At 40.1% G+C, this 13,244-nt stretch overlaps 1 protein-coding gene across 2 annotated transcripts in view; it reads left to right on the top strand.

The window, feature by feature from the left end:
* The window catches only part of Ints13 (integrator complex subunit 13), a 37,199-nt gene extending 24,342 nt beyond the window's left edge, over positions 1-12,857 (top strand). The window contains exons 9-18 of one of the 2 annotated variants that reach the window (XM_036182365.1): positions 2,445-2,534; positions 2,664-2,753; positions 3,648-3,826; positions 4,848-5,018; positions 5,333-5,487; positions 5,795-6,025; positions 9,265-9,404; positions 11,749-11,884; positions 12,330-12,407; positions 12,507-12,854. In XM_036182365.1, coding sequence (XP_036038258.1) covers positions 2,445-2,534; positions 2,664-2,753; positions 3,648-3,826; positions 4,848-5,018; positions 5,333-5,487; positions 5,795-6,025; positions 9,265-9,404; positions 11,749-11,884; positions 12,330-12,407; positions 12,507-12,546 — 1,310 coding nt within the window. In that variant the 3' untranslated portion in view covers positions 12,547-12,854. Of the gene's footprint in view, positions 1-2,444; positions 2,535-2,663; positions 2,754-3,647; positions 3,827-4,847; positions 5,019-5,332; positions 5,488-5,794; positions 6,026-9,264; positions 9,405-11,748; positions 11,885-12,329; positions 12,408-12,506 lie in introns of both variants that reach the window. The other variant, XM_036182366.1, reaches the window with a different exon arrangement.
* Positions 12,858-13,244: the final 387 nt, after the last annotated feature.

The raw sequence follows: 13,244 nt of genomic DNA, 5'->3' as shown, positions 1-13,244 counted from the left end.
TGTCTTCAGATTCACTGACTGAATTACTACCAGGAGAGAAACTACTATGATAAATGTATCTACTAATGTTTAGTAAGGGAATGTGGAGAACTTGTTTTTGAAAGTGTAACTCATGGAGATTGCTAAGAACCCATGAGATGATGCCAGTTTGTAAGATTTTTTTTTTTTTAACTCAGAAGACTATAAAATAGCCTTGGGTTTGAAAGTATTTCTTCCTGTGGAGACAGCTTGGTGAGTAAGAGCACTTTGCTGTGAAAGCAGAAGGACCCAAGGTTAATTTCCAACACCTATGAGAAGCCTGTAAAGCCACAGTGGGGAGCAGAGTCAGGTGGGTCCCAGGAGTCACTAGCCACCTCATGCCTATACATTACACACATGTGCATAAGTAAGTAGAATGTTTATACCCCTGTAGCACTAGGAGCAGAGCCCCATGCCTATACATTGCACACATGTGTGCATAAGTAAACAGAATCTTTATATTCCTGTAGCACTAGGAGGCTGCATGAGGTTAGGTTTTATGCCTCACAGAGGAGGGACTGAGTGGGATCTCAATTAGTAGTCAGATTGTATTTTAGACCAGGCATCTCCCTTAAAGCTCTATATCTGTATATTCTACTGCCTCACGTCAGCACTCCACCTAAAACTCAGCACTCCTCTGTAACTGACACTTGGCACTTTCAGTGGATAGTCCAGTTGTTTTTGCATTTCCATTACACAAACTTCAAGATCATCTTTGAGGTGCCTCTCTAACGTATTGTTTATTTATTTATCTATTTATCTATTTATTTATTTAATTTTTACATCCGCATAGCAGTTTTCCTTCCTTCTTTTCCTCCTAGCCCTGCCCCTACTTTCTCTCTGCCCCCCCTTCTCCTCTATTTCTGTTCAGAGAAGGGCAGGCTTCCCATGGATAGCGACAAAACATGGCATATCAAGTTGCAGTAAGACTAAGCACCTCACCCTGTAATTAAGGCTTTGCAAGGTGACCCAATATGAGGAATAGGATCACAAAAGCCGATAAAGGAGCTGGAGACAGCTCCTGTTCCTACTGTTAGGAGTCCCAAAAGTAGACAAAGCTACACAACTGTCACATACATGCAGAGGACCTAGGTCAGTCCCATGCAGATTCTGTGATTGTCGGTTCGGTCTCTATGAGCCCTGGTTAGTAGATCTGTGGGTTTTTTGGTGATATACTTGACCCCTCTGGTTCCTACAATCCTTCGTCCCTCTCTTCTGCAGGATTCCCCAAGCTCTGCCTAATGTTTTACAGTGGGCCTCTGCATCTGTTTCTACCTGTTGCTGAATGAAGCCTCTCTGATGACTGTTGGGCTAGGCACTGATCTATGAGTATAGCAGAATGTCATTAGGCATCATTACACTGACATTTAGTTTTATTTCAGTCCTTTTTGGTTCTATCCTATGTCTCTGAACCACCCAGCCTCTGGGTCCTGGAGCACCAAGCAGTGTCAGGTGTGTGTCCTCTCTTGTGGCATTGGTCTCAGGCTGGACCAGTCATTGATTGGCCACTCCCACAATCTGTGTGTCTCTGACACTTTTTATATCAAATTTATCATTCTTGATTTCATCTTGTGTCTCTCAAATACAACCATATCTGTATCTATGCTACCATTAACCACTTCCTGAGTGAAGCCCATTATTTTCTCACCTAGCATCCCAAGGAAGACGGTGAACTGAGAATGTAATCCACCATGTTCTCATGGCTCTGGTGTCTAATAGGCCACATTGCTTGATCCTCCACTCTGCTGCCATACGGTCTTGACGTCCGCTGTTCTCTGCCTGAGTGCTTTTCCCTCCGTTTCTTTAATTTCTTCACCATCCTCTGAGAACTTAAGCCAACCTTTGTATCTAAAAGAGGCTTTTTTCAGTGTCTTAGCATTGGTCAGAGCTCTCTGTTGGAGGCTGTGCTAGCCCTGTGTAGTAGCTTCTTCAACACTGTCAACTTGACGTGTCTGTTCTACGGTACTGTAGGTTCCATGAAGGTGTGCTGCTCTGCCTTCTTACATGTTTACTCCAGAACTTTACACGTCTTCTGAAGAAGCACACTAGGGTTTAGTTGTGCATTTTAGACTTTTAAACCTTCTGAGCATTGACTGTCCATCATTTATTGGCATAGGCAGGGAGAGACAGTTACAATGTTTGAGGTTTGTAAAAGTTTTATTTTTGGCTATTAAAGCAGCAACCTAAATTAAATTAGTGAATGAAAAAAATAAAATGAAAATTTTGAAGGGAAAATACTTACTGATGTTAATCATAATTTTTATCTATCCTCTACTTGGTCTTTTTTTCCAGACTTTGTAAATAGAGTGTTCTCATAGAGCTCTTCTCTCTTCCAGAGCTTAAGCTTACTTTGAAAACTTAAATAGCTATCACTTTGAAGCCGGTGACTCTTTAGTAAAGTTAGTGTTTCTGTGAACTTTCTGAAGGTGACAGCCACTCAGGCGGCAGCGGTAGAGAAGGCCCATTTAAAGAGACAGTGACCCTGAAGTGGTGCACGCCCAGGACCAACAGCATTGGTGAGTAGATGGGACTGGGGGACCAGAACACACCAGAGGTCTTCTGACTGTGATGCCAGACGATCAGTTTCTTTTCACTGTAGGATATTTCATTATATTCTTTCAAATCAGTGTTTTCTTTTGTTTCAGAGTTACACTATTGCACTGGAGCTTATCGAATTTCACCCGTAGATGTAAATAGTAGACCTTCTTCCTGCCTCACTAATTTTCTCCTCAATGGTAATTTTCCTCATTTAACGTATTAACTGCAGCTACTGTTGAGTGGAGTCTTTAGTGTCACCATAATTGGAAATAGCCTTTGACAGTTTTGCTGAGGGTCAGAAAATGACTTTCTTTGTGATTTTTAGGCTATTATTATATCTAAGTAAGTTTTATCCAGCGTAGTTTTAAGAATTTTTGTTAAAATTGTGATCTTTAAAGTCTGACTTGACACTTATTTGGAAGCTAGAATAGCAGACCTTCATTTTGGCCCACTGAATTAAATAGTATATGTGGATGAGTTATCTTTGAATACTTCACCCTTATTGTATATAAATATTATATTTCCAACATCTCACCATATGATTCTTATCCAGACCTAAAATTTATGGTTTATTTTACATCTCAATTATTCCATCTTCTAAATCTAAATTTTCAAACTCTTCTTGTAACAGGATAATCTTAAGTTTTGGAGTTATTGATCTAAAAAAAAAAATCTGTCTTTTTTGTAAAGTTCTTTTCATTGTTATATTAAGTATGGTTTGATCATCAGAATATGTAAAATCCAAATTCAACAGCATTTGGCATGTGAACTAGAAACTTACAACAGCTGTGCTAGCAAGGTGTGTCGTGGAAGGATTGAGACTGCCTTTCCTCCAATACTTTGTAGCCTAATAACCTGAGAAGTTCTTGGTAGTTTAATTTTCATTTTAAATGTCTATGAGGAAATTGAGTACCTCATACAAACGTGCCATTATAATCGTTTTTGGGAAACTAGCCATATAACTATGTAAACTTTAAAGAGTCTGAGAGAAGCTAAGTGGTAGGAACGTGTAGATACACTGGCTTAGCTGTGCCGATTAAAATAAGATTGTTTGAGTTCTGTTACTGACAATTTGATCTGGCTTCTGACAGGTCGATCTGTGTTGTTGGAACAGCCACGGAAGTCAGGTTCCAAAGTCATCAGTCACATGCTTAGCAGCCATGGAGGAGAGATCTTTTTGCATGTCCTTAGCAGTTCTCGATCCATTCTAGAAGATCCGCCTTCGATTAGTGAAGGCTGTGGAGGAAGAGTTACAGACTACCGGATTACAGTGAGACTTTTAAAAAGATGTTTATTTTATGTGTATGTTTTGCTTCTGTGTATGTTTGTGCACTGTGTGCATGGTGGGTACCTTTGGAGGCCAGAAGAAGATTTTGGATCTTGTGGAACTGGAGTTACAGACAGTTGTTAGTCACTATGTGGATACTGGGAATCTAACCTGGGTCCTCTACAAGAGCAGCCAGTGCTCTTTCTTAATCACTGAGCATCTATCCGGCCCTGGCATAAAACTTTATTATCGGTAGATTTTGTTTCGAGTCACTTAGCAAGAGTTGTTTGTTCTATGTTAAGGTTATGGGGAAAGTGGTCTCAACGAAGCTGACGGTTGTTTCTGTAACCAACATCACTGTGTCATCTCTGCCATGTGATGTAGTCAGTGACTAGGAAGTGTCTGGCTTCTGAAACACTGGAGTTACAGAGAAGATTAAATGAGTGTTTTCCTTTGCATATATCGATATTTCAGGGCCATTTGTCTTGAGATAGTTGTGGAACTTAAACGTGGATTTATGTATATAACTATACTTGATAAACTACCACGTATTATATATCTTAATTATTTTATTAGGCTTTTTGGGTAATTATTTTTAAGGGGCTGAAAGTCAATCAGTATTCATTATGGAAAACTGAGAATGTACAAACATCTAAAAGCCAAACAAACAAAAACCCTGATTTACCTATAATTCCATTATGCATGGATTAACACCCGTCATTTTGATATTCTGTCAAAGCAGCTTTTTCATAAGCAAACTGGTCTTGCAATGTGATTAACTCACACACATCTGAAAGAAAGCAGTTAAATCATAGGAATGAAGTGGGGCATGCTTCATTTCCATGGTAAATGTTGCTAGGCTTCAACTTGAAGGGGGCGGGGCAAGCAGTGAGATGGGGCCACTGTTAGAAAAGGGCTGTGTTGACAGCCACAGAAGGAGGACATGAGGGAAATGACTGTCAGATGTAACCCGTGCTGCAACACTAGACTAGTTTCTAATTGTGTCTTATCTGGTTATCATTAGGATTTTGGTGAATTTATGAGGGAAAACAGGTTAACTCCTTTTCTAGACCCCAGATATAAAATCGATGCAAGTCTAGAGATCCCGTTGGAACGTGCAAAGGATCAGTTAGAAAAGCACACCCGTTACTGGCCCATGATTATTTCACAAACCACCATTTTCAACATGCAAGCGGTGAGTCTCATTTTACTCTTTTGTTTTTTTGAATTAGTGTGTATTTATAAACATATTTGTAGAAAAAATTTTAAGAGTTTGTAATTGGTGCCATTTCTCAAGCAAGAAAGGAAACCTAAGTTTGTTGCAGTTGAAGAATTAGTGACTGAGGAGAGAAGCAGCAGTTACGTGTTCCCTCCCTATGGCCTTCGTTAGTCACTTTAAATCAACTTCATCGCTTTAAATCAATTTTGTCCTTAATGCTGTGATGCTTGATTTTCAAGACAGATTTTCTTTTTCTTCTCTTTTTTTTCTTTCATTTTTTAACCTAACAGGTAGTACCATTAGCCAGTGTCATTGTGAAAGAGTCTTTGACAGAAGAAGATGTGTTAAACTGTCAGAAAACTATATACAACTTGGTTGATATGGAAAGGAAAAATGACCCTCTTCCTATTTCTACAGTTGGTACCAGAGGAAAGGGCCCTAAGAGGTAGCGCTGTTTTCTTTACTTTTTCACATGTCATGTTTACTTATTGGATGTGATTTTGTAAGTAGTTCTCCATGTATAAATTTTCTGAGGGGATGTATGTATATGTGGTGTAGGTATGAGGGAGACACAGGATAGTAGGCACTGCTACAGTGTAACTTGGTTTCTGCCATTAACTATGCAGTAAAAGGAAAGAAAAACATCTCTACTTATGTTTCCTTTGCCATGGCAAGGGAGGTCAGCAGTACTTAATGATTACATGTTTAAACATAAGGAGCATTTCTGAGAGTGTGTTTGAACTTCACTCCAGAGATGAACAGTACCGTATCATGTGGAATGAATTGGAGACCCTTGTCAGAGCCCATGTCAGCAACTCAGAGAAGCATCAGAGAGTCTTGGAGTGTCTGATGGCCTGTCGGAGCAAGCCCCCGGAAGAAGAAGAGCGGAAGAAGCGAGGGAGGAAGAGAGAGGACAGGGAGGACAAGTCAGAGCAAGCAGTGAAGGAGCACGGGCCGGAAAAGCCCCGGCCAGACTCAGACAGGTGACTTGTTTTGTTAGCAGGTGCCTGTGCCTGTGTTTTGCTGGTAGCACTCCATCTCATACGAGCTTGTCCATTCTTTAACTGCACTTTAGTTACAACATCTTTCTTTGCCATAAAAAGGTATAAGCTTTTACTGTTAGGGCAAAAACTGTGTTAATTTTTCCTAACTAGTTTTTGGTTACTATTATGATGTTTAATGCCAGTATGCACTTTGAATATTGTAAAATTCGAAAACATAATTTTATGTTCAGTGCGTGATTTGCCAGGCATTTGTCACAAGATCCCATTCTAAAAGAACATTCTGCCTTGTGTTGGAGACAGGCCACACTTTAGTGACCACAGCAAAGTGTGGAAGGCACTATCTTATATGAATTAGTGCAAGCTGCCCTTTAGAACAATCCTAATTCTGACATCATTTCTGAGCAGGACGCTGTTTGCCCTAAGTGACATCAAGGTTGATTTATAAAAACTATAAAAAGTAATAAAATGTTACATTGTGGGCCAGCAAGATGTCTCATGGAGTAAAAGTGCTTAAGGCCATCCTTGACTCCCTGAGTTGGCGCTCTAGAACCAACATGGTGAAGGAGAACTGACCCTGGAATCATGTCCTCTGACCTTTACATACATACCATTGTGCATGTATTGGCCCCCCACTCCTACCCCCATTTTAAAAGTTTTAAAACTTAACAAATATTGTAAATGTATCACCTTCTACCTTCTTGCTACAAATCAGCCAAGAAAGCTAGATGAGTATTGTTAGTGGCACTGGGACATGTCTCTAAAAACAGCAGAAATTTTCATTATAGAAAATTTCAAACACACACAACTGTATAATAAATAGCCCCTGCCTTCACAATTACTAATTCATGACAGATCTCTGCTCGCACATACATGTTTCCACATCTACTACCTTCACCACTGCTCTGTAGAAATACATTGACAGCAGTTCTGGAGATGCTATTCATTTCTAGGTAGGTAGGACACTTTGTGTCTGAGCAGTTTAAGAAGTAACTTTTTTTCCTGCCAATTGTTGGAAGAGGAAAGAACTACTTTAGTCCCAACTGACCTTCAGTGTACAGCCTTGTGCATATGTGAGAAGTATTTCTCTTGCTGGAGAAGCCTAATGAAAGCTTAGAATAGGGCCTTTAATTCCAGCACTTGGGAAAAAGAGGCAAGTGGATCTCTGTGAGTTTCAGGTCAGCCTGGTCTATGTAATGAGTTTCAGGCCAGCCAGAGATATATAGCAAGACCCTATCTCAAGGAAAAAAAAACCTTAGAGTGAGGGTCCCAAGTAATGAAACCTAAATATATTCTGTAAGTAAATTGGTTGCAACTCTGTGAGTTTGGTCCCGGGTTTCAGCACCAACGATGTAAATAAATTTGTTGCAACAAGTCTGGGGAAAGGTGTCCTGACTACCTGGGGAGTCAGGCAACACTTTGAGCTGTTTAGCACAGCTCTGACAGCTGGAACTGCAAGAAGAGAGTTCAGCCCTAGAGGACAGGGTATCCCAGACTCCTTGAGCTGCTCAGAACAATAGCTTTGCCCTGAAGGTGTCCTAGACACCTGGAGCTGTTTAGCACAGCTCTGACAGCTGGAACTGCAAAAAAGCAGCCCAACCCTGGAAGGAAAATTTTCCTGACTTCTTGGGAAAGTCAGGCCTGGAACTACTTCAGCAGGGAAGGGTATCCTGACTGTTTGGAAAGTCAGGGTATACCTGGTGTGATGGGGCATAGTCTCCCCACAGGATATAGCAATCCTGCCCCTCTCCTGGAGAGCTGCTACAGCTGAGCTTTGCGAAGCCCCCATTAAGGGGCTTCCTAGCAGAGCTCTGCTCACCCCCCCACCACCACCACCTAAGATGTTGCTGCTTTGGCTTCACTCTGCAAAAATGGAAACCCTGCAGAAATGAAGCAATATCCTCCAGCTCCAGAGAAAAGTGTTACTTTTTAGCTCTCTCTTGCTTTGTCCACTGAGGGACGTCTAAGCAAAAAGATCTGTTCAGTTCCTCCTTGCTCTGATCTTTCAGTTCTCCCTTGTTTTGTCCACTGAGGGAGGTCTCAGCAAGAATCTTCTCTACACCAGTGAATGAAGATCTTCACACCCAAAACTCTTTTGAGAAAGAGATTTATTTGGGAAGGAGGGGTCCAGGAGAGTAGCTGCCCTTTTTTTTTTTTTTTTTTTTTAACTGACCAGGCACAGCGTTTATACAGGATGTCTTGGGGGGTGGAGTCAACCAGGGGTTGACTTGGGGCCCAGGGTTCTACTATCCTGCGCTGTGATTGGTTGGTTTCACAAGTCAGTTGTCCAGGGGCGGAGATGGCTCTGATCTGACTGAGCAAAACTGTGTTTCTTTCTGCCCTGATCTGAGCTACCTTTCCCTAGTTCTGGGCTCTAGGGTCAGGGTGGGTTTCTTTAGCCAGCCCCTTTTCCCTACATTCCCCCACTTTTTTGTTTAGTAATAAGCAGCTGGGAGTTGGAAAGAGGGTGAAGTCATCATTAGACTGCTTCCTACTGAATTGGGGTGTTGAGGTTCTTGGGACAATCTTGATCTTCCTCCTCTGGATGTTATCTAGGTTCTGCAGATCTCTGGCTTTGTTGACAGGAGCTGGTAATCCTGTAATATTAACTGGTTCAGAGTTTGGTTAGAAATGTTTTGGATCTATTGCTGAAGAAAAGTAGCAAAGAGGTTCATAATAGAAAAGTCTAAAGGGGAGGACAGCCCTGGGAGCCGGGTACAATTAGTAGGGCTAAGAAAAGGAAGAAAAGAGGGGATAAGAAGGGTAGTATCTGTTTCCATTAGTGATCCGCTGTCTAGAGGTATCAAGCTGTTTGTGAGTCTGAAAATACATTTGGAGTTGTTGGATCTTATCTTTCACATTTCCCATTACATAAACCGCACCACACATGACAATAAAGTCATAATCTATTTGTAATTTGAGTAGATTTTTCTTTATTTTTAAAATGTGAAATGTCTTCTGGGCATTACATTTCTCTAACTTTTTACTATTAATTTAAGTTCTTCTCTGGTTTGGTTTTCCCTTTTATCTGACTAATCCCTGAACTGCTAAAAAGGGAAGTAAAGTTGTGTTGAACTCATTAAATTCTTTAATATGATTTTTTAAGATTCTTTTGTGAGATCAAATGTTTTATGAAAACTGATATACACAGATAGTGTACTTACTGGGCCATTTATAGACTTGTAAATTAAACTTGGCTTCATTATCTGTCCCTCTGCAAGGTTGAAGGGGATTTTAGAACGAGGGAAAGAAGAGTTGGCTGAAGCAGAGGTTATAAAGGACTCACCTGACTCCCCAGAACCTCCAAACAAAAAGCCCCTTGTTGAAATGGACGAGACGCCACACATGGAAAAGTCTAAAGGTGAGGACAGCCCTGGGAGCCAGGCAGTTTCAGCACAACTCTTGTTTGTGCAGTATTATTTCACATGTGTCTATGAGGAAGAGCTCCTCGTGCCTGGATATCAGACAGGAGATTCTGTTCACAGCCTTGGAAGTCAAGACATCATTCAACATTTCAAAAAAGAAATAAATGAGAAAAATAGTAGCAGTACACTCTATAATGAAGACTTTTTTTTTTTATAAAAGTGCTTTATGTAAAGTCTACAAAAGAAACTGTAAACTAGAAAGTTAAATCTGCTTGTGTCCTGCAACTACCAGGTGCTGCTTATGGAGACAGACTTTTTCCTAAGGCCCTTTATCGTTACTCATTTTTTTCAGTTAATGAACAAAGTCATTGTTTTATTCTGACACTTGTATTACATACATCGTGGTGTGTTGCTCATAGTTTCCTGCTCTCCCCTCAACAGTCCTCTCTTCTTCTAAGTAGCCCCCTTCCACTTTCATGGATGCATGTACATTCACATAAAAGTGTGGATTCTACATGTGAGAAAAAAAGATATGTGCTGTTCTCCCTCCACCCAACTCTTAGTATCCAGGGAAGAATGTAGTGATACTCATTTAGTAGTAAATTTAAGATGTGACCTGACCAAACTTAAGTGAAGATATTGCTATAAACCATATTTTTACCATAAAACCTTTAATTTTATTTATAGGCTGAGAAGCTTAATTTCTTCTTAAAGTAATTCTAGGTCTAAAAGATGGGGCTTGGACTCAAGTTCCTGATGTCATTCTGGGCCTTAGTGTCCTTGAAGGTTACCTTGGCTTAGTTCTCTTAGGGACCATGGGAAATCATCAGACTATCTGGTGCCTAGTACCTGTGTGTCTCCTAGATAGCAAGAGCAGGGCATCCTCGCTTGCAGTCGGCTGGTCATCCTAGGAGCAGGCAGGCTGGTTTGCTCCTCAGAGCTCTGTCACTATATTGGGACACACTGGTGATTCAGTTCCCTAATCTTGCAGTTGGGCAATCGCAGGTCGCCTTGAGGTGGTCTTCAGGTGTCCACCTGCTGTGGAATAATTCTTTTGTACACTGTGAAGATGTGTTACTCCTGTTGGTTTATTAAAGAGCTAACTGGCCAATAGCTAGGCAGGAAGCGGTGAGACAGGAGAGCCAGACTGAGAGAATACTGGGAAGAAGGGTGATATGGCCAGCCAGATGCAGAGGAAGCAGGAGGACGTGTAGAAAATGAGGTAACAAGCCCTGAGCCATGTGGCAGCACATAAATTATGAAATAGTTAATTTAAAATACAAAAAAAAAAAGCTAGTAAGAATCCTGAGCTATTGGCCGAGCATGTATAATTAGTAAGTTTCTGTGTGGTTATTTGAGAACTAGCTGACAGGAAAGAAAAGAGGCACCCACCATGGGTTGTGTTTCTTATAGTTTCTTATTAACTTCATATGCATATGTATGTGTGTGTGTGCACGTGCGTGTGTGCGCGTGTTACTGTTAACAAAATTTAGACTAGAATTAAGTTTTGATATATAAAGAGAAGAAACAAACCATGGAAAATAGAAAAGAGATGCAGTGTTCTGTGCTATAGACCCATCCTTGCTTTGTGCTGGAATCATCACAGGAACCGTTCCCATTGGACTTAGATTAGTCTCAGAATCTTGAGGAGACACGGATTGAAGGAGATGAACTTGCTGTACTGAGAAAAGGTACTGAGCCACATGGCAGGGAGTAGATAAGAAGTATAGGTTATTTTAAAATGTAAGAAGCTAGTAACAAGCCTGAGCTATTCATCCATCATTTATAATTAATAAGTTTCTGTGTGGTTATTTGGGAACTGGCTGGCGGGAAAGAAAAGTCCACTTACATCCACTTCTCAGGCCATTGCCAGAGTTAGAAGTGAAAGGATTTAAATCAGTGTCTACTGATAAATTATATACCTCACATGTGGATTAGAATGAGAAATTTAGGTATACTTTAAAGAATTGTTTTATTCTTTGCAATTTCATGTATGTATAAAGTGTATCTGAATCATACCCCCAATTCCTGCTTTCCTCTCCCACCTTCATGTCTTCTGTTCTACGTTACAACCTAAACCTCTGTGTCTCTTGTGACCAGCAGCATTCCTGGTTGATCTGTTCTGGAGAAGACTTCTCCCCCTCTGTCCTCCCAACCAGTTGTGTGCCTTGTGAACACACTGCCCTTAAGGCTGGTTCTTCTAAGTGCCCTGTGCATTTGCTGAAACTCTGTTCAGCTTTCCTGGCAGGGTACAGTGCCTGAGTAGTATAAAATGAACAGTGGAAGTGAGATTTAAGTTTGTTAAATTTCATTTTTCTCTTCTTTCTGCTCTAACACCAGGGCCAGTGTCCTTATTATCCTTGTGGAGTAACAGAATCAACACTGCCAATTCCAGAAAGCACCAGGAGTTTGCTGGACGTCTGAACTCTGTCAATAACAGAGCTGAGTTATATCAACACCTTAAGGAGGAAAATGGGTTTGTGTAATTTCCTGTGGAAACTGATTTGTTGATTGTTAGTCCCCAAATGAAAACTGCTTGCTTGTGGTCAGCAGTTTTTTTGTTTTTGTTTTTTTAAACTGCTATTATGAGCTAATAAGTGATTAACCTGTTAGACCTTTGGTGCTCATAAAAGGTCCAGTTTATTGATCATAATTATGAAATTGTCTGTTGCTTATAGCACTGTTTTCAGGGGGAAAATCACATGCTGAATCTATGTATTAGAATAAATTTTAGACATGATTATTTTAATCAGTTTAAGAAGAAATACTCCTACAGTATATTGTTAATTTCTTTTGTAGAAATCTTTGACTAAATGGAGGAGACTTCCCTTCTCTTTGCTTGGAGGATGGAGGGTGGTGTGGGAAGGGATCTTAGGGAAGTCCCTGATCTTCACAGGCTCTGCTCTCTCTCATGTGTACAGTGAGGTGGTCGGACTGACTGGAGGACCCAGAACTTCAATCCCTTTCTTAAAGTGCTCACATTCTCCTGTTGTGAATAGGTTAGATTTTAGTTCCAATGGGTAAAAGTAGGTAAAAATATGGATTTCTAGTAAATGTTTTAACTTACCATCTCATTTTCCCCCTTCTAAACTTTTCAGGATGGAGACAACAGAAAATGGAAAAGCCAGCCGTCAGTGAAGAGTGACTTAAGGAACTAAGTTTAGTATATTGCAAAAATATTTTGGGCAGAATTTGATATAAGTACTTTTACAACAAGATTGTATAGCTATGTTGCCTGGACTGGTTTTTACATTTTTAAAGAATTTCAACAAATTATCTTTTTTGTACTAATTCTAAGATTGGCAGAGTCAAAATATATACATTTGAGATTTGTCTTCCCAAATCAGTTTATTTTATGGTAAAATGTGTTCCCTCTGGAAATGTTTTTTAAAAAAAAATTCATAGGCTTCTCTTTGCCAAATAAAACTATTAAAATTATGAAATGCAAAGTATTGGAGTGTTGCTTTAGAAAAAAAGATATATTACTCTCTCAGTTCTAACAGGAATTTATAAAACTCATCAGAATTTAGGGGAGATTTGTGGTATTTAACATGAGATCTTAACTGTCTGCATGATGTGTAGCTAGCCCTTCTCCAAGGCCGACTACTGGGTAGGTTTCATTTTTAATGCTTTGCCTCTGTGTGCACATGAGTTTGCTACCCATTTAAGCCAGAATTTTCAAGTAGTCAGTATGACTTTACATTATCAGTTTAACATAATACATTTTTTTCTGTTAATTTTTGTTTTGTTTGGTATTTCAAGACAGGATTACCCAAGTGGCACATCTAGGCTTCAGCATGCAGACACAATCCAGAATCACTTTTTAGTTGAAACAA

This window comes from Onychomys torridus, chromosome 3 (assembly GCF_903995425.1).
Source record: "Onychomys torridus chromosome 3, mOncTor1.1, whole genome shotgun sequence".
In the NCBI taxonomy this organism is placed as follows: Eukaryota; Metazoa; Chordata; class Mammalia; order Rodentia; family Cricetidae; genus Onychomys; species Onychomys torridus.
This window is presented reverse-complemented; position numbering and strand designations above follow the sequence as displayed.